Below are 21,719 nucleotides of genomic sequence, written 5' to 3'. Positions count from 1 at the left end.
CCAAGTTAATAGTGTAATCACCCATCAGAGAACCCAGAGAACAGAGGCATACGAGTCGGCCTTCTTCCAGCAGACTGGAGCATCTGGAGCAGCGGCGTTTGCGGATTTGATTACAGCTCTGCAATGGCTAGAAAACAAAACAACTTTATTCTGAAACTTGTCAGACTAATTTTGTTATAAGAAATGAGGGCTTTTTCATTCAAGGACCTGCCAGAATACAGATTCTCTCATACAGCATGTCTTCAGTGCCTTCCTCTCTTCACAGATCGGGGCAAACTAAGCAAGAGACACGCGCCAGCGTGCCGTTTGAGAACCAGGGGCGTGTCCGGCGCTGGGCCGGCAGCTTCATTAAATACTACCTGCAGAACACCAGTCTTAACACCAACACCGACAGCCGAGCGATGTGGCTGTGCAATGGGGCTGGTCCAGTGAGGATAGCACACTCTCCGACGCCATACCACGGGACAGCCCAAAACGCCCCAGCAAACCGCAAGAGCTATTCAGAGCCAAAGCAGACAGTTCGCAGATTGCCAGCGCAGTCAGAGGCTTGATCCTACGGAGCTGCTGTGCGAAGCTTCACAGTGCGGTACAGGAGAAGGGATCAGGAGGCGGAGCTGTGGATTTGCGCGGTTCAGCAAGCATGGGAGGACACGTCTCCAGACCCCCACAAGCTCACCCCAAAGGTCCGCCGGCCTGCCACGGCTGCAGACCGCAGGTTCTTTAACAAAAGCAAAATCTGAGTCACGTAGTTATTTCTAAGACCGCGTGACTAACTTCTGTTCACAAAAAAAGGTACGAGTAAAGAGACACAGGACAAAAAGACACATGAGTAAAGACACGGGAGGACAGAGTCTGCTTGTAACAGTCCATTTATAGAGTGCAAGATAGTGAGGTGAGAAGAGAGTCCATCCTCTCCTCCACCTTAGATAAATACAGCCTGATTACATACGCAAATAAATAGCACCGTTTCTCACGGGGCCGCTACACACAGAGACTCACACACTTAAAGTGCTCAAGTCTGTTTCTTGATTGCCTTCATTGAACAGGAGTACCTACGATTACACAGATAAGACAAATAACAGCATATTGTATCCCATTAGCTTTAAGCCATCATCAGAAATCGATTCTGACAGAAATGGTCAAGTTTTGACCATGCAGCAATAAACCAAGTCAGCTGATATTAACGGTACACGTGACATATGGCTGGGTGGGGAGACAAAATGATTTACGCAATGCTGGACGAACGCGCTTTAGCGCCTGTAAAGTGAACAACAAGCTGGAGTGCGAGGCGGTCACGTGGGCCACCTCATCGCCGCAGTCGGTTTGCAGTCACTCAAATCCAGCCATCAACAATGAAATAAAACCAGCACAAGAAATCCGACTTGATGACACACAGGGGACAGATATATGTGAAGTGAGCAACACATTCAAAGCTTTTTGGTATGAAGAACATCGTAACGCTACAACTAACAGCGGAAATAAAACGGCAATTAAAAAAACAAATACTGAGGGATGAGAGTCACAGTTATACCAATGATGACTAAAAACTTGCCAAGGATTGGCAAATTCTACATATGAACTTACAGGCGAGTCGCAGCATGTGTAACCAACACGCTACAGAAATTTGGTAAATAACCTAAATGACACACACACACACACACACACACACACACACACACACACACACACACACACACACACACACACACACACACACACACACACACACACACACACACACACACACACACACACACACACACACAGCTGACAACTGCATGGCCCTGGTTTGACACAAACCGGCAAACAACAAAAAATGACACTGCTAAACCAAAATGTGAAACAGCACCAGGACAGGGCGCCAACAATGACAGTTTATATTGCATATTCATTTTTATGCCCGACCTTGAAATACGAAGTTATACAATCTTCTATCATACTTTGTCCCCCCGTGTGTCACATGGATCACAATAAGTCCATGAGATACATAGTTTAGGTATAGATAACAGCATGCTTCAACTCTACATCAGGACCTCCTCACTCTCCAGAGAGCTCGGACACACACACACACACACACACACACACACACACACACACACAGCCTTCATGTTCTTCCTCCAACTAAAATGCAGTAGATATTTGGTTGTTTTTGTCTTTAGACTTCAATAACGGATGGGGAAAAATGGCATACATTCGCTAAAAATGACAAACGTCCAACAGTGAGACACTGTTTCACTGATACACGTTAAGACTCGGTCCAGCATAAATACAGTTTTCAGCAGAGAACCAGGGCTGACTTCATATATTAGTCCAAGCTTAGACTTAATGCAGAAAGCTCCCGTGGACTAAATCCAACACACACATGAAAAAAAACAAAAACAAAACACACAGAAATATATATATATATATATATATATATATATATATATATATATATATATATATATGCATATATATGCATAAAACTATGTTTTGGCATGACAAACGGAAAAGATGCACAGTTTTCTATTAGGAATACTACTAGAGGCGTCAGCCAATCAAAGACCCTGGATGTGCCGAAGTGCAAAAGAGTAAAGCTGAGTGGGCGGGGCTAGGCAAAGTGCCAGTATTGCATACGGTTCCAAAGGGGCGTGTCATGGAACATTCATAACAGCACGCTGCGATAGGCTGGCTGCTACAGACACTAGGGCATGGAGCCTTGTGGTTGGTTATCTCACGCTCTGGGACATGTGCAGAGGCGTGAGCATTTCTTCAAAGATGGCCCCCTTCACATTCGAGCCACGCAGGTTAGCTTCCTGTAAATCACAGCCTGATAGGTCACAGTTCTAACAAGAGAAAGACACACAGATTATAAAAATGAAACCTCAGTTTTCCCCAAAACCTGTTTGTGGCTCCCGAGCTCCCGCGGCGTCCCGCTGCCGAGGTCATGCGTTAAATAAGTGCCTGGCGCCACCTGCCTCCAGCCTGCTCACCTCGAGATCGGTGCCCGCTAGCGTGGCCCCGCGAAGGTTGCAGTTCTTCAGCTTGGCATTCTTGAGCGTAGCCACGCGCAGATTTATGCCAGTCATTTGGCTGCCTTCCATATCCACTCCCTTCAGATTGGCACCTACAACACGCATGCACACACAAACGGTTAACAATTACACCACCACTTACACACACACACACACACACACACACAAAAACCCTCACAGGCAAGTTCATTTTATAGCACTTTCATGCACAATGGCAATTAAAGGTGCTTTACACAAATATGGAAGAACTAAAATAAGAATAATGATAAAACTCAATCCAACATCTAACACCTCAGGAAGGTTTTTTTTTGAAGGAACCCAAAAGGTCACTTGGAATCCCCGAATCAGCAAATCTGCAAAAAAACAGCCGCGCACCCTCCAGGTTAGCCTTGAGTCCTGAGGGGTCCTCGAAGTTGCAGCCTTTCAGCGAGGCACCCTCAGCGTTGGTGCACAGCATCTTCACACCCTGGAGGTTGGCGCCCTGCAACGAGACAGCAGCACCAGCCGTTAGGGCCGTGGCGTCCTGAGGGCGGGGTGTGCGGGGTGAGGGAGAGTGGCACGCACGTCCAGGTTGGCCCCGGAGAGGTCAGATCTTTCCAGGTTCGAGCAGCACAGGTTTGCGTAGGTGAGGTTGCAGCGGCTGAGGTTCGCCATCTTGAAGTTGATGTAGCGCAGGTCCAGGCGGGACAGGTCAGCGCCGCTGAAATTCAGACCCTGGGCACACGTGTCAGACAAAGCGAGAATGGAACAACAACAACAACAACAACAACAAAACAAGCTGTCGGGACACGTCTGGTCAGAGATTAAAAGAGCATCCAAAACTGTTACAAGCGTGCATACCTGACAGCGCAGCTCTGACTTGGTGGGCGTGGCAAGCAAGAACCGCACAAATTCTTTTCGGGAAATGGGGGAGTGATCCTCGGGAGGATGAGAGTTCTGTGGGGGAAATAAAGCCGTTACCCGAGCACAAGCCCACTGAGAGCAGCCTACACAGGGATGCTGGCCACGCTGAAGGACTTTACCTTAATGGCCACTTCCAGCTGCTCTGCAAGTTGCTCGATTCCGAAGAATCGTGCCTCTTCTAGCACCCCTGAAGGGCAATAGAACACTGGCTCAGTGGCACTCGGGGTATTGATATTATGCCGTGTTAAAGAAAATGACAGAGGCTATCTACACTGACCTACTATGACCCGCCATCAACAGTCTGCCTTTTTAACCTAGATCTGCTTTAAATAAAGTTAGTAATTTTTAGCCAGACAGACGGCCTTCGCTAGCTCAAGGACAGCGGCAGGACGACAGGTGACGCCATTACGTTCGTCACAAGCTGAACAAGCGACGAGGACAAAAGCTTCTGCTTTCTTTTCCACTTAAAGAACTGTCCTGTTAGAACTACAGTCGGGATGAAGCGAGGGTGCGGGCCACACCCACCCAGCAAGTTGACTCCTTCATTGACAATGAGCTGCCCGTGCCGAAGGTAGTTGAGAATGGGCTCGAAGTACTCAGGACTGCGGTCGATGAGGTAGGCGCCTCTCTGGTCTCGCTTGTTACCCCAAACGTCTACGATGAGGTAGAGGAGGAGGAGGAAGAGCGGAGGAAGTGGTGGGGGAGAAACGTGTGGGACCTCAAGCGGACGACAAAGACGAACGCACAAAGCTGTAGTGGACGTATCCAGGGGTCGAGAACCTTACCCTTCTCTCCGAACATGTGGGCCAGCATGCTGTCGGGCTCCTTGCTCACGAGGGTACTCCTAGAACAACATAGCAACGGATAACCATTGCAACACAAACTCCAATAAAGGACTAGATGGGGCAGCGTTTTACTGAAGCTTGAATGCAGTCTACATAGTCATTTCTGGATGACTCCTGGAACTCCAGAGAACAGTCAGCTCTGGAATGGCTAGAAACACTGAAGTCGTGTGTTTGATTCCCAAGGAGCACACACACACACACAAACAGTTAAAATGATAAAAATGCACGCCACTCTGGATAGGAGTCTGTGCCAATCTGTGTACAATCTGGCAACCCGATGAGCCAAATGGAAAAGACTGCAGTTCATGTCAGAACAATTGGCATATCCATAAAGAAACAACTTCCACTGAACTCACAATCACACGGAAACATCTATAAACATGCCTGGAAAATTAGGAAAAAACACTCCAAAGCAAACTTGGGCCAAACATTTCGCTTCTACTCGACGCAGCATTCTGCATTTAAGCAGCGTCCCCACGTCTGCTAACTACCACATCATCCTGTACAGCGGGTTTTAGGAACGCAAAACGGCACCGGACCCTTCATTACCCATAATGCGCACACAATGCACACACAATGCGCGAAAACAGAGGGACGCAATGAACTGTGGCTGGCTGCACTTCGCGTAACACGCCAACCTTGCATGTTAACCCACGTGGCATGACGGAGCTTCCCAGCATTCATCGCTTTCGTACCGATGTGATAAACACATTTTTATTCCGACGCTAGAACGGTGCCTACTGCACAGAGGCAGTTTGGTGCAAACATCAGTTCTGAGGCGACGGAGCCTACCGGAGCTTCTCGGAGTCTACTAAATCAACTAAATGTATACTTATCATTTTCAAGCGTTATTCAATATTACGCTAATCGACTGGTGGTACTCTGTTTATGAGCAATAAATATAAGCCTAACTTAAACCCCTAGATGAAACCATGACAAATGACTGAGAAATCGAGGAGGAGGCTAACGGGTACTAGAGGCCTTGTGAAATATAAAGGAGGAGAAAAACAACACTACAATAAGGCGGCAGACATGTTCAACTAATCGGCACGTGTTGAAAAGATCCAAGACTTCTACTGGAGAAGGCCACCAGGAGAGACCAAAAAAAACCCCACACTGAGCCTTTCCCCGAGTTTGATCTTTTGGTCTTTGATCAGACTACTTCAGCACAACACAAAAACAGCACTGTGGGACGGCCCTGAGAGGAGTCTTTGCGGATTACAGGACATTCCTGAGTTGGACAGAATTCTCTTTCTGTATCTCAGGAGGAGTGATGATCATTTACACAGCAAACCTAAACTTGTAAATAAACAGTCAAAAATGGAACTTACTAAATAATGTCACTAATAAATACATTTTTAAAAGGATAAAAAAAAACCCACAGTAAAATAGTATTCTGTAAGCCATTGGGTTTATACAGACATCAACCCACCACCAAAACCACTACATACCGCGTGGTTGTGAAGAGCCTCCCACCAATATTCAGAGTCAGCCAATCAGTGTGGGAGCCAGAGAGGTCATCCTCAGCCTTGCCCTCAGTCTGAGGATCTGAAACACACACACACACAGTTACATTAGAATGTATGCTTTGTTCCATATAAGGTTTTCCAAGGACAATGCTGACATCATGGCATCAATTAGCCAATTTAAAGGAATCTGAAGGTTAATCACGAGGTAAATTTACCAAGAAAGGCATGTCCCTCAGACACATACAACACATCATCATCCCTGTAAAACAGAGAGGAAAATTACCATTGCTCACTGCTAACAAACTACCATTTCTGTTGAAGCCACAGTTCTAAACTACACAGAGATTAATGCTGCCGTTCAACCTGATCCTTTTGAAAGAAACTCACGAGAGGTCAAACAATCATCAAAATTAAAGTGTTTTTATTTTTATTTATTAGCGTCCAATATTGCACCATCATTTCGTCCAGGGAACCTTGCGGCAGTGCAGCCTTACCTGATCAGGGCTATGTCGTCAATCATCCCACCCTTCCCATTGTACAGATTTGCAGCCCTAATTCCCAGTTTATTGCTGGCGACGGATAAGAGATCCGACAGAGTCCCATACACTGCTACAACCTGCGGCAAGGAAGGGTTTCTCTGTTAGCCAAACGACCGTGAAGGAGGCAAGCAGAGAGACAGTCGGCCGTGAACTGGCCATTGCGACTGGACACCGAGCCCGACGTACAGAATGCTGAACGTCGGGCACTAGTCAGCTAACGTTAGCTACCCTACATTACACGCTACAGGCCTCATCATCAGATTGTATCGCCGCAACGTTAACCTGACAGCACCGTTCACCCTAACACGGTAACACAACACGGTCAGGTTACCTTTTAGCCCTCTATAACCACAGGCAGACCTCCCGCTGGTCGTGCTGGGCTAACTGGGTTAGCTAACTGGGTTAGCTGGCCGGCTACGTCTGCGGGACAGACCGAGCCAAGAGTGAACTCACCTTGCCATTTATGCAGGACCCATTGATAAAAAGCGTCACCCTTCGCATTCTTTGTCTAAGCTACAATGAGCTATATGCAGTGTGGCGTTTGTGAAATAATAATAACAACAGTTTAGTATCTGTGAGCTCTCCACATCAAAGTCATCACGATAAGACACAACAAAACTCCCCCTAAACACTTAGCCAGTTTACAAGTGATCATGACTGCGGAGGGACTGTTCAATCAGAGTGAGCGGAACATTACCTTCCTAAACACTAGACCAATCGCATGACTGCGGAGGGACTGTCCAATCAGAGTGAGCGGAACGTTACCTTCCTAAACACTAGACCAATCGCACGCAGTGTTACACAAACATGCCTGTGGTATAAACCAATCAAATACAATTGTGGTTTAATTTCACTCAGAAGGAATTTGCCCGGTGAGTTGTTCTTGTCTAACCTGCTGTACGGGCTGGGACCCATTCACTTTAGAAGTAATAGACAAAAAAAGAAAAAAAAAAAAGATTATGTTATCTATATGTCACGTTAACATTGGGTGGTTAAATCGGAGTTTATATCATTAATCAATAATTATAGGTTGTGTTCACAAAACGCAACGTATCACATGTATACATTTTCGTATGATAACATCTTTAATGAAAAAGTTATTTATTTAAACATTTAAAAAAAACTTTCAAAAAATTGTTACTTAAGTAAAGTAAATTGTTACTTAAGTCAGTCAAGTCTGTTGAAATAAAAATACTTTTTTTTCCGTCCACTAGATGGCGGATGGCGAAAACACGTCGTCAAGGCTTACCTTGAACTGTCGGTCTGAAATAAACCTCCCATCGGTGATATTGGGCCTTAAGGCAAGGTATACCTTAGTTTATAATCAAGTAATGCAATCTGTACGTGCATAGGCTACTATTTTAAACGCTCAATAAATCATTTTGAAGTTTACAATTAAGCTAGGGTTCTCGTGAGTGCAATATTTCTTATCTCTAAATACTTGGGCTGATTAGTCTATAAAAGCTATCAGACATTTTAACAAATAGGCAAATTAACCCAGCTAGTGATGGGTGATAAGACGTTTGCAATAAGAAATTAAATTAACACTATCAGTAATTTTGGATAAATAAAAACAAACAACTGTTGTTTATTTAGTTTTAGCACATTAGACTGCTGCATACAGGCCTCCCAGTGTAAAAGTAATAAAAACAGGTTTTGGTATTCGATAGTGAACACAGAAACACCGGAAAATTGTAATAGGGTAAGAAGATCTACTAGCCTACCACTATACATAGGCACAGAGTATTAAGCATATTAATTTCTACATATACCATAAACTCTGATATTATCTTGCCCATAGTATTGAGTATATCTTGTATACATATTTATCATCATCATCCTTATCACATCAATGTCTTATGAAGTCACACTACTTTACTGTGCCCTACTTCTAGATGCAGTTACACACCCATTTGGCCATTTATAACATGCCCCATATAAGCCAAAACTAATAAACTAATTAAATGTCAAACAAGTTTGCACTTATATACCTTGGCGAGAGGTGGGTGGGCGTGGGGGTGGGGGGGGGGGTAAACAGTAACAGAACAGCTATAGGAATATTAATGAAAGACTTTAAACAATCAAGCTGGGAGAGACAATATCCTGTTTACAGCTGGGTGAGTCTTACATGAAGACCACAATCTTATCTTTGGTAAGGGAAAAAATGTTGATTTCCAGAATGTCAGTGTATGTCTCTAACTGCTCACATATTCTGCAAACACACAGAGCCGATAATTGTCTCTCAGCGTCCGCTGTTGACAATTCGGCCACCAGATGTGGGAAACTTTCCCATTGTCCATGTCTCTATGTTTGGGTAATGTGGACTGAGTATTATCTCCTTGAAGAATAAATTAGATAAGGCAGGCCACAGACACATGGTGTGCACTTTGCGCTGGACCCAGAGTCAGGGAGAAAGCACTCATTTGCGTGTTATGTGCTTTTCGACTGCCCTTAAGAGAGTAATGTTACACAGTAGGACTCATCCGTGCTGATTTCACCTTGTTATAGTATGCATTTAGTGTAAACTTAAAGAAAACCTACAAATAATGAATTCATCACTGCATATTACATTAAGGATATTAGATAAATAATACTTTATTGCATGCTTCTATTCAAAGCTAAAGAATAAATCATGACACTGTTCAGGACTGATTTTTATTTCATCTTATTGTATTTCTCAAAATAGGAATGGATCTTCAGCCATCGTTTGCCACAATAATGCTCTTCAAAACAGTCTAAAACCATTATGAGACCAGAGAAGGCGTGAATTCCTGGCACCATGACAGACCCTTCCCCATAACTGCAGTCATCCTCTCAGACAAACATTGAAATGGCCCTGGCTCAGTCGTATAAATCCACTTCTATAAATCCGGCTTCTTGCCTTATCTAAACATTTAGATAAAAAAAACATACACATACCAAAAAATGATACACTATCTGCCAAAGTGGAAAGGCATACCATGGCAACAGTGTTACGGACTTCAAGCTTACGAGGAGAAGGGTGAAAACTATTTAGGGGTGATTTTGGAAATGATATAAACGTGTGCCTGTCAGAACTGAAGCCCAATAATCAAAACTGCCAGAATGAAGGCACGTAAAAAAGGCACTTCAGACCTTAAAAAACCAAAGATGAGACAAAGGATTTTATATTCTTTAGAAATGTTTACCCATGACTGTGAGGAGCCCTGCCAACAGGTCTGCAGTGCCTTCTTACACATCTTTATACTTTTATGCAAACACAATACTTTCTGTCTCACTAGAAAGACATAACATTTATGCATTTAAGCTAAATCTAATGCTCAAAACAGAAAGATTAAAATGAGAGCATTTTATTCTCAATTAATGAAACCTAGAGCTTTTTTTCTTAATAAGAATGCCAACACCTAATAATTTTTTAAAATCTTCTTAAATCTTGTATTATGATCAACTTCACAACAAGTGCCTTTAATTCTGTCCTACATTGTTCTTTAGTGAGAAAACCATTATTCAGGTTTATTATTTAAAGCTTTTGAGAGAGAGTTTTTCAGATGAAACACTGTGACAGGATATATAGGCAGAAGAAATAGCAAAACAACTTGTTCTATGAGTCAAGACACAGCCCTCAAAAATGGAGTTTGTTCTATTTTTAATGAGTCTGTGTGAGGCTGGTTCAGAGAGTGAAAGAAAGCGGGAGGACCGAAATATAAAATCCTTAGGTCCCTAGCCCGGGTGGATGGAGCCTATTCAGTTTGCACTTATTAGATAAAAAAATCACACAAATACAGCCAGTCAATCAGTCAGAGAGAGAGAGATGGTGAGACTGGAAGAGAGTTTATGCAACCACCATGCCTCCTGGGTTATGACCAGGGTCAGTAGGTAGCTGAACACAGGTGTTTGACCAGAGTCAGTAGGTAGCTGAACACAGGTGTTTGACCAGGGTCAGTAGGTAGCTGAACACAGGTGTTTGACCAGAGTCAGTAGGTAGCTGAACACAGGTGTTTGACCAGGGTCAGTAGGTAGCTGAACACAGGTGTTTGACCAGGGTCAGTAGGTAGCTGAACACAGGTGTTTGACCAGGGTCAGTAGGTAGCTGAACACAGGTGTTTGACCAGGGTCAGTAGGTAGCTGAACACAGGTGTTTGACCAGAGTCAGTAGGTAGCTGAACACAGGTGTTTGACCAGGGTCAGTAGGTAGCTGAACACAGGTGTTTGACCAGGGTCAGTAGGTAGCTGAACACAGGTGTTTGACCAGGGTCAGTAGGTAGCTGAACACAGGTGTTTGACCAGAGTCAGTAGGTAGCTGAACACAGGTGTTTGACCAGGGTCAGTAGGTAGCTGAACACAGGTGTTTGACCAGGGTCAGTAGGTAGCTGAACACAGGTGTTTGACTAGCCTGATGTGGACTCACAGAACCTGCAAACTTATACAAAGCAGTATTTATTGATATGTCATATATTAGTTAATTTAAAAAATCAATAAGGTTTTTTTGGGGATGTCTGTGTCAAAGACAAAGCATTCCAAATCGTAAGAGAGAGGCCTGCATTGAGTGTTCTCTTGGTTTCTAGAAATGCCATGAATGTAGCTTCACTTCATTCTTTTCCCAAATGGTGTATTTTGCGGATTTAATACATGCACATTCTGTATAGGTTACACAACTGGCTTAGTGGTGCGTAGATTCGGGTGTCGTTTGGATAGTTTTAGTGTATGCTTCTAGAAGTTTAAATCTTAGAGAATACTAACGTATGTTAATCACCAACAAACATGAAGCTACAACATTTCGCTCCCAGGATCTTTCAGACATCAAACCACAGGTAACGTGTCTCAGTGCTTTAGACAAGGAGAAATGGCTTTTGGCGTGAAGACCACACAGGCGTACTTAGGGCGTCATCTGCTGTTTGGGGAACAGACTCGATCGCTCTTATATTCACTTTTCCCTGCTCGTTGCATAAACATGGAGGATTAGACAAGCGAAGAGCGTTATCTAACCATTTCGAGTCGGGGCCTTGTTTAGGTCGTTACTGGGCAACTGCTGATGAACAGGCCTCCGTGATGCCTCGTGTGGAGGGGAACGGGCGGCGTTTTGATCCGGATAAGGATACCGCTGCCGCGCAAAACCCAATTCAGCCGGAGCGCGGAGTACAGGCAAAAGCGGCCACACCTGTGCCTTAAAAAAGGAACTCTTTCAAATAAAATGAGATGGATAAATAATAAATGCAATAATAATGAAATTTAATAAGAGGGGAGCAAGGAAACGGTGTCTACCGAGGGAAAAGAGCTGAGATCCCTCTTAGGTAGCCCCCAAAGTGAAGCACTTGTTCACGATGTATTAAAAATGCACAAGACCTTGAAAAACACTACATCACGACTTTATTGCAAATTCATACATTATTCAGTGTTACGTTGAACAAATGTCTCACTTGAAAAAAATGGGAGAAATATAATGTGATTTTAATGAATCAGCACCGCTCACAGAAATGTATGTACAGCAAATATAGTCAGTGCCCATTTACCTGGTAATCATATGCAAGCAGTTATTACTAGGAATATAAAACAGAAGTTGATTGGGGTAAAGAAGAGGTTTAGGCCTATTATCCCTAAAACTATAAAGCGATATTTTACTATACTATTAAAAAATGTACTATAGTCATAAAGGTTTACAGCAATGTAAGGAACAGATGATAAGGCATATCAGCCATTATTCTCTCATTATCCAAAATGTATTTCTTGTCTGGGTCTTATTGAGGTCTCATCTCCCATGCCAGAGGTCTTGACATCAGGTCCTGTTTATCCAGTAAGCTGGGACATGAAGTGCTGGTGGCTAAGAGGGAGCGTGATGATGAATATTCACCCAGGTACCGTACTGCCAGTGGCACAGAAAATCAGGGGGAACTAGAGTCAACCCAAACATCTCCCTTCTGCCAGAGGAAAAAGCACAAGAACTCAGCAGCTATGATGGCCACTCGACCTGGGCAGTAGCTAAACAGTCCAGGGGTCACTTCACGTACGAGCGACGAGTCACTGCATGTGTTTGTGCTTAACCTTGCTGTGTTTTTCTCATCTTCTCACAACCTTTGGGGAAATTCTGCACTGTTAACACCTACACTGCTGACTTAACACCTGCAGTTGGCTGAATGAACTTTTCCGGTGTTTATGGAACTCCAGCTTGACCCAATCGCGTGCATTGAGAATTACTGTCCAGAACACTGGACATGTCGATGGAAGAGACCAAAATGTTTGGTATGTAATGTCCTGTGTTGTGAGTTGTCATGTTCTCTCCTGCGCAACAGATGAATTAAAAATCAGCCCTCAGTGAATGTGAACAGCTGTCACAAATCAATGTGAGCTGTCACACGTACCCATAAAGCTGGGTGATGTGTGCTATTGCATGTGTCCATAAAGCTGGGTGATGTGTGCTATCACATGTGCTGTGGGGCTGCAGCCATTCATCAGGGGTTGCGCTGCATTGTGAAACACAGCCAGCAAGGTCACAAACCATCACCATTTTCAAATATATTTAGGATGAAATATTAATGTGTCCTACCTGACATATAAACCAGGGCCCTCCATTTGTGCAATATAAATCTGTGTCAGATAACGCAGCAGGAGTCTCATCGAGAGTAAACTCAAAACTCTAGAGCATGGGCCATCCTGCCTGTTTCAGCTAATTGTACTAATTTGCCAGGATGTTTGAAGGACGTGGAGAATAGCATTTATACCGAATGATTTTGTAGATGCCATACCCACTTGATCTCTGATCTTTGGTGTGTGTTTAAATGTTTATTTTAGAGTGTTAGTACTTTGGTCATCCATTTTACAGTGGTGATTTGTCATTTAGCTGCATAACAGTTTGGGGAGGAAAGTGTCTACTGCACCACCCTGGGGCAGTAGGGGTTAAATGCCCTACATGGGGCAGTAGGGGTTAAATGCCCTACATGGGGCAGTAGGGGTTAAATGCCATATAAGGGACAGTAGGGGCTAGGTCCAGGAATATCCAATCAGTCTTGGATCTTAAATTGGCAACCAGGAATATCCAATCTGTCTTTGGTCTTCAATTGGCAACCAGGAATATCCAATCAGTCTTGGGTCTTAAATTGGGAACCATCTGACTGCCTGACACCCAGTTTTTTAATGACCTGTGTTTTCAATGCTCACTCTAGTTAGTCTTCTTAAGCCTTTGCTACAGGGGAGGAAACTCATCTACTCATCTGAAGTACTATGAAACGTTCTATAAAAAGATAATGAGTGCATGATGGCGTATGTTTTGAAGTGTGGCACATGAAAGCAACAGGAACTGCTGTACAGATGCCAGCTCCACCTTCCTGGCATCTGTACAGCCTGGATTAACATTCTGGGCAGAGAGCGACATCCATAGGGCAAGCCTCTTCTGAGACATCCCCTCAGAGAATAACTTTACAATCTGCCTCAGCAGAGGAGAGTAAATAGAAAGGCCAACATAACTTTCTTGCAAACCGAAAAGCCAAGAAACTGGTTATTGTCTTTTTTGTAAATTTTTTTTTTCATTGTTGAGTATGTTATTATGATAAAATGCTGACCATCTTAGTCAAACAAATTGAGATCTTATGTTGGTTGGCATTTGCAAAGTTGAGATGGCTGGTGTATGTGGGAGTTTGCTCTTGCTGAGATAAACATAGAATGAGCTTTTCGTGACAAATCATGTACGAGCAGGGAGTATTCGAGTGACAAAGTTTCAAAATATGGAATTCCACATTTAGACTACCTCTATAACATAACTTTAAAAGATGATGGGATTGCGAGATTTCATGCTTTTCAGACAGGAAGTGTGCTTTGTTAATCAAGTTGCACTTACGGACTTGAGACGAATCCTCTCATTACTCAACATTATGTATATTTGTCCTGGTTTGAAGGCCTGGTTTTCAAATGAAGCCAAGCCCATCTCATTTTCGTAGTGTTACTGCTCTCAACTGGCCAATTTCCTATGTAAGTGACAGCATAAAATGTCTCCCCGTGCAGGGTGGGCTTATGAATATTTCATGCTGCTTCAAACAAACACAAGAGTTCGGTAACAAAGCCTCATTATGGGCTTTTTGCTGCTGAAGTTTGCACATGAAATATCTCCTTAATAGTTTTTTAGGATCTTTTGCAATCACGTGAACTGTCATCATGGCAGTTACAACAAAAGAATTTAAATAATCTATCATTTGTGGTTTAAATCCCTATACAGTACATCCAAGAAACAGAATTAAGTATCCAAGTGTCTTGCGGCCCTGATATGTATTATTCAGTGAGTCTGTTAACACTTCATGTTCCTGAATTGTATTGAGCACAGGATTTGACCTAAAAGTGTTGGGGTCAGGGGTCTATCTGGCCGTGTTCTCAGACAACACTGTGAAATAACTGCATGTTCAGTGTCACATCAGAACCAGCACCTATAAGAGAGAAAATCAGACTTTCTATGAGAGTAAATTTGTAGGACCACAGCCTTACATCAGTCTTATAGCCAGGAATGCTGAACCCATCTCCATAAACTCTAAAGCAATGGAAGACGACTGGAAAATGACTGGAAGATACACCGAATGTAGCTCTTAGACAAGTAGACCTGTGCCTCCGTGTGAAGAGACCCTTAATGCATCTCATCATGGGACTTAAAGGCAAAACAGCCACAGGTCTGTGATCTCGCTGCAGAGTCAGATGATTAAGCGTCTTACGTCAAAGAAGAAAAGGAAGTAATATTCAGAGATTTGGCTTTTAAGTACTCACCATTTCTCACCATTTTTCATCATTTCTCACAGCGAGAAGCTGGAACTGACTACTAATGGCCATAAAGGAAAGGTCATTCTATCAAAGCCATTGAAACTTTTAACGGGTATGTAGGCTACAACATGTGAAGACTTACTATGCGAGTGCCTGCTTTTTTGTTTTGACTGGCAAAAAAAAGTGAGACAACTTGTTTGGGTGTTGAACTGATTCATCACCTTGAATGCATGAATATGATCCAAATACACTAAATGATCATAGCAGGGAAATGTTTTCTTGTGAGTAGAGTGACACGGATGCTCTATGTGTGCCCATAGCTGCGTTCACTGTAAGATTTAGACACTGTGGTTCTTTAATGTATGTGTGGAGGACGAGAAGACAATGCTGGCTAGTAGGTGTCATCTCGTACTAATGAAAACATGCGTGATTTGCCAAAAGACCTGAAGTCAATAGGATCATCTTAGCTATTGAAGATTTAGATTTGCTGTTGCTTCTTCCAAAGATGTTTGTGCGAGAGGGGTCTTGGGAAACCAGACAAAGCGAAGGTCACCGTAAAAAAGGGCAGACATTTTATGACCTAGACAACAGAGTCAATCAATCAGTTAACCGATCAATCAAGCAAGAAGGTATAGCCAATTGATTGATTGATTCTTTTATTGCCATGCAGAAGGTCATTGTATCTGATGGAAGAAGATTTAATTAAATACTGTTGTAACACATAACATGCAAAATAGTGCATATACAATGCAGTAACAATATACAACATTTGCAACTCTAGAAAATTACACAAGGTTTTCCTTAGTGCATGCTTACAAAGTCTTGCAGACAGAATGAAACAAGGACACAGCATGCCAAAGACGGACCCGGCCTCTGTGCAGACGGACCCATTCTACGTGCAGTCAGTCAGAAATGCAGTGAATCAAGCAGAAGTGCGACCTGAATTCACAGGCCTAGACGTGCGCACAACAATTCAGTGGAAAGTCTACTTCTAGCCAACGACCCCTCACTCTGTTTCTGAAGGAAGCACAGTGTTGCTATGATGTCCAAGAGACATCAGTGTTAGGAAAGTGCTTCAAAGGTCGTAAATAACGCCTGATTCCTACGCGTCCTGTTCCCCACTATCATAACACGCCGAGCAGTTCATATCATTGAATTCTGCTGTCTGTGTGAGTCAATATATGACTGTAACAGAAAGGGAATTTGACAAGTATGAATAACGTAGACACCTAAATTCCCAAAGGGAAGTCAAAAGCAAAGGGATGAAAAAGGAAAGAAGAGTTGAGAAGCTGCAGCTAAGGAGAGAGGAGGGCCGATATGACGTGTGTGTGTGTGTGTGTGTGTGTGTGTGTGTGTTATCTCAGAGTCAGTCAGTTTACTGCTGTGAGCTTTAGCAGAGGTTTGCAGAGATCGTTTTCACACTCATTACAAGTGAACTTTCACTTCAACTGGAGGCTGGCCCACCCTTGCCTGACTGGTGCCAGAGCATACATGTGTGTGTGTGTGTGTGTGTGTGTGTGTGTGTGTGTGTGTGTGTGTGGAAGAGGTGTTATTCATTTTGCTCTGTGCCAGGTTGGAGATTGGTGACTGATGTGGCGGACATCTACAGCTCCTGCGAGTGTAGAGCAGATCTGAATCACAGCAGGGCCTCACAAATCAGGATAAACGCAGCAGGCTGTGTGTCATCTCACCCCACTCTTTCCTCCTGGCTCGCTCTCTCTCTCACACACACACACACACACACTCCATCATTCTCCACTTTAATTATTCCACACCTCCAGAATGAAGGCCACGGCTGTTTCCCCTGTTCACTGCTACTACCATGAAGGAATCTGAGTTTGTGTGGTATTGGTGATCTTTTGAGAGGGGAAACCTAATGTTGAAATGTAATTTTCCTGTATTTAATAAGAGACTGTATTTTAATGAGAACATCCCAGTCTGAAACTCTATAAACAGGCTTTGTGGACATGAGACTTTGGAACACTACCCCTTTAATAGTTTGATTGAAATACAAGCTTCACGCACTCCCAAACTGCAGACCCTGCTGGAGAGAGGTTGCATCCCAAACAAACTGGCCACCCCGCATGGTACAAGCTCGGAGACACAGGGGCATCATCAAATAATGTCTCCACCCCATCCCCCAAGGCTGATGGGAAATATGCAAATGAATGGATGAGCACTAGGAGTATGCTCTCGCCACCACAGGACAGAGAGAATGTTTGCTGCTGGTCCCCACTTTGGCCCATCTGAGCCCATGAAGCATTGCTTTGTTCAGATGCTCTGAGGAGAGTGAAGCAGCTCTGGCTAACATGTCCTGTGGCTTTTTGATACCTGCATTTCACTGTCACATTCAAGAACCACAGGATGCCTTCATATGCCCCTTATATTGATATGAAGTGAACAAACCACTCTCAGAAACTGAAGCCTACCTTTTTTTAACAGGACAGCGTGTGTACTGTACAGGGTGCCTCCCTGATCTAACCCTAACTCCAATCCTAACATTAACCCTAACTTTAGCCCTAATCCTAACATTAACTCTAATCCTAACCCTAATCCTGACATTAACTCTAATCCTAACCCTAGCCCTAACATTAACCCTAACTTTAACCCTAATCCTAACATTAACTCTAATCCTAGCCCTAGCCCTAACATTTACCCTAACTTTAACCCTAATCCTAACATTAACTCTAATCCTAACCATAGCCCCAACATTAACTCTAAATTTAACCCTAACCCTAATCCTAACATTAACTGTTATCCTAACCCTAATCCTAACATTAACCCTGATCCTAACTCTAGCCCTAACATTAACCCTAATTTTAACCCTAATCCTAACATTAACTCTAATCCTAACCCTAGCTCTAACATTAACTCTAACTTTAAGACTAACCCTAATCCTAACATTAACTCTAATCCTAGCCCTAGCACTAGCCCTAACATTAACTCTAACTTTAACCCTAACCCTAATCCTAACATTAACTCTGATCCTAACCCTAGCCCTAACATTAACCCTAACTTTAACTTTTATCCTAACTCTAACCCTAACCCTTAATTCACTATAGCCCTATCTATCCATAACCCCAACACTACTCTACAATACTTCAGCACTATCTTGAGAACTACTCTGAACATCCCAAAGCCATTTTGTATTTTTGTGATTCTGGACAGGACAAACAGTCTGCGCTGGAGGCACTCTGTCAAATTCAACAAGCACAGAGTCTGTGTGAGTGTGATGGTCTCAAGACCGCTTGTGCGTATGTGAATGTGTGTTATGGCTTGTTTTTGTAACATCCCAGTGAACCCAGGGATTCTCCGGATTGTAGAGGTCTGGGATTATGTTTCCTCACACAGGAAATGTGCTTTTTTGGAGTTCTTTTTAATGCTTTGATAGTGTTTGTGCTTACTCGGTTATTCTGAAGTAGTTTAGAAATGATGGACCATTTAAACCTGCAGCTGGAGAACTCTGGACGCACCACGGTTCCCCACCAAGGTGTAGCCAGTGTACAGGGGGAAAAATCAGTCAAAGGTTAAATCATTTTAATGTTCACTATACACATTCCAAAATCAAAACCATCAACACAAAACACATCACTGTAGAATTTGTCGTTTTGCACAACACCAGGAACGTTTAATAGTTTAAACAATGAGACTGCACAGTCATTCCTTCCTAACAGTCTTATCTGACAAAATGATTTTGAAAATCAGTTGCAGTCAATAGGCAACCTGAAAAGATGTTTCATCAATTCACTGTCACACCCAATATCACGTTGAAATGTGCTACTAAGATGTGTTGATTCAGCATGCAGAAATCTGAATTTTACCAGAGGTGTGCAAAGATGAAACCAACTGAAATGAGATCATTACATATTCGCATTTTACAAAGTGCTAATTATATTCTGATGTCTAACACCAATCAGCAAAGGCCCATAAAAGACAGAACTTTGCTGACATCATCCTTAAATACACATAACTATGTTTGCGCATTGTACCTCTTTATCTATGCATCTATGGCTATAAATCTGGTACTCTCATCTGGCCTGTATAAAACCTCACTAAGTTCATGGGATTCTTAGAATGTCTATGATACATCAACGTGCAAAAGACATGATAAACATGGACTCTGTGGTCAGTCTTCCGAACATGTTTACTGTGTTTGTGTGTATGTTTGCTGTGTGTTTGTTGTCTTACTAGCTTGCGTTGTGTTAACAGCTGACACGAGGCTATAAGCGCTCATGCGCCGACACGAACGCGCACATGCGGGTATATTTTAACTTCATACACAGTTTTATCAAACAGAAAAGGAAGTTTCAGTTTTAAATCGTGTAAACTCAGCTGATTAAACATTTCTGTTCGGTTTTAATCCTTTCTGAAATCTAATCAGTCCTTGGTAGCGGATTCTGACTTAAAGAGCTCACTGTACTTCAAAGCCATTCGTCACAGTCTGAAATAATATGCATCACGACACAGGACTCTAGCACGGTACACGAGCGTTTGGGTATTTCTACTGCCTTTGAAAAAGAAGCTGAACAATCTGTGTAAAATCTAGCTTTATTTTAGCTCCCTAAAAGTGCTTAAAGGTTCCCAGGTGACCGAGACAAAGAGCGTGCTACAACTGAGATCTTTGTCGTGCAGCTCTCTAGAGTCACACTGAGCTATAACAATTACGTCTCTGTTGTATACATTATGTTTTTACATTAGACATTACTGGTTGGTCCACTTTTGAAGCAAGTGTTTACTGGTTACATATTGCAATCCTATTTTTAAACTATGGAGTGACGTTGTCATATCCTGTTTTCTTGTTATGAAGTTTATGTGTTTGTCCTCCCAAATACTGCAAGTCTGTTAGGATCTATGTGGTCTCTCATTACGGACAAAACCATGACAGAAATCTTACTACTTTTGGCTTCTAAATATTACTACAGCAACAGGACATAATCTGCCTATTATTAGCACAGAATATCAAAATATTCTAAAATACCACTGTAGGCATGGTCCAGTATTTACACAGATTAATTTATGAAGGTCATCTTTAGGCTATGTATGCTGCTAGCTCAATATACCAGTCCATCTCCACGTCTGGTCAGCGCGACAGCGTGAGACAGCTCGCAAGGATGTGAAGACCTCCAGCCTCTCCTGCCCACGTGGGAGCTTGGTCTTCTGATAAAGGAAAACTCCTCCATCTTCTTTACAGGGAGGTCGGACACCATGAGGAGGCTTTCTGTGAACAAGTGTTTTCCTTCCTCACCACAAGCTGCTGTTCTTCTTCCACTGGTTTCCACCAATGACAGGCCTGTCAATTCCCAAACCGGCCAATAGAAATGCAGTAATCCGATGACTATGCGCGGGCCATGATGAGTGCTGCTTCAGAGTAGGATGACGTTCAATGGACCTGGAACCGCTTTGAATCGTCAAATCAGCTTACATGAAGGTCGTAAACTAACCAGGGGAACGCTTGTCGCAGATTTGCTTATAAACACTCTTTGTCCTGTTGCTGCTGCAAGACGCTGACGTTGACGGAGCCATTGCTGAGGACAGAGAACTTGGTCGTGTCTGTGCTTACGGTGGACAGGGGGAAACTCTCGTAGCTCTCCGGTGCCCCCCAGCAGCGGCACTGGTATAGTAGGGCCTTCAGCTCCTTCTGGAAGTTGCTGTTGAGGAAGCCGTAGATGACGGGGTTGATGAACGTGGACACCATGGCGGTGAGGTGGCATGCCGAGAAGACGACGTCATGGCACAGCGGAAGGGCCTCGTGGTGCCAGTCGAAGATGGCGTTGAAGATGGTCAGTGGCAGCCAGCAGACGGCGAAGACAGCCACGATGGTGGCCAGCATGACGTTGACCCGGTGGGCATGCCGGGCCTTCCGTTGCTGGGCGTCGCGCGTCCTCTCGATCATGTCCCTGCGGTGGCTGAGGCGCAGAAAGATCCGGAAGTAGCAGGCGGTGATGAGAAACAGGGGCAGGCAGTACTGGAACACCAGCAGCGACGTGGTGTACGCCTGCCGGTAGCCAATCACCGGCCAGCTCTCCATGCACACCACGTGGGAGGAGTTGAAGGGCAGGTACTCATTCAGGTCCTTGAGGACGCTGAAGGAGAAGAACGGCACAGAGATGACGCACGCCACTGCCCAGGTAACGCCCACGGCCAGGTAGGAGTGGCCCACGGCCGGCTTCCAGCCCGTGGGGTGGATGATGAGCTGGTGCCTCTCCAGGGCGATGAGGACCATGGTGAAGATGGACA

At 43.7% G+C, this 21,719-nt stretch overlaps 2 protein-coding genes across 2 annotated transcripts in view; both read right to left on the bottom strand.

Annotated features, from left to right (window-relative positions):
• Window positions 1-2,424: 2,424 nt before the first annotated feature.
• kctd9a (potassium channel tetramerization domain containing 9a) lies at window positions 2,425-7,427 on the bottom strand. The gene is made up of 12 exons (XM_027027251.3): window positions 7,224-7,427; window positions 6,726-6,847; window positions 6,447-6,490; window positions 6,214-6,310; window positions 4,703-4,761; window positions 4,443-4,571; window positions 4,037-4,104; window positions 3,855-3,950; window positions 3,579-3,728; window positions 3,390-3,495; window positions 2,973-3,106; window positions 2,425-2,825 (listed from the first exon to the last, which is right to left on the bottom strand). The coding sequence occupies exons 1-12, from the start codon at window positions 7,269-7,271 to the stop codon at window positions 2,709-2,711; spliced, it is 1,170 nt and encodes a 389-aa protein (XP_026883052.2). The 5' UTR covers window positions 7,272-7,427; the 3' UTR covers window positions 2,425-2,708.
• An 11,575-nt stretch (window positions 7,428-19,002) lies between these two features.
• The window catches only part of npy8br (neuropeptide Y receptor Y8b), a 14,821-nt gene continuing 12,104 nt past the window's right edge, over window positions 19,003-21,719 (bottom strand). Inside the window, exon 2 of the mRNA XM_027027243.3 lies at window positions 19,003-21,719. This exon is cut by the window's right edge and continues 477 nt beyond it. Coding sequence (XP_026883044.2) covers window positions 20,950-21,719 — 770 coding nt within the window. The 3' untranslated portion in view covers window positions 19,003-20,949.

The sequence above is a fragment of the Electrophorus electricus genome, chromosome 20 (assembly GCF_041902795.1).
Source record: "Electrophorus electricus isolate QZ-2024a chromosome 20, ASM4190279v1, whole genome shotgun sequence".
NCBI lineage: Eukaryota > Metazoa > Chordata > Actinopteri > Gymnotiformes > Gymnotidae > Electrophorus > Electrophorus electricus.
The sequence above is the reverse complement of the archived record's forward strand: the minus strand, read 5'-3'. Positions and strand labels throughout refer to the sequence as shown.

Coding starts and splice junctions, on each gene's coding strand:
- kctd9a (XM_027027251.3), bottom strand. CDS start 7,271: ATGCGAAGGGTGACGCTTTTTATCAATGGGTCCTGCATAAATGGCAAG. Junction 6,491..6,725: donor GACGACATAGCCCTGATCAG/GTAAGGCTGCAC, acceptor TCTGTTTTACAG/GGATGATGATGTGTTGTATG. Junction 4,105..4,442: donor TGAAGGAGTCAACTTGCTGG/GTGGGTGTGGCC, acceptor ATTGCCCTTCAG/GGGTGCTAGAAGAGGCACGA.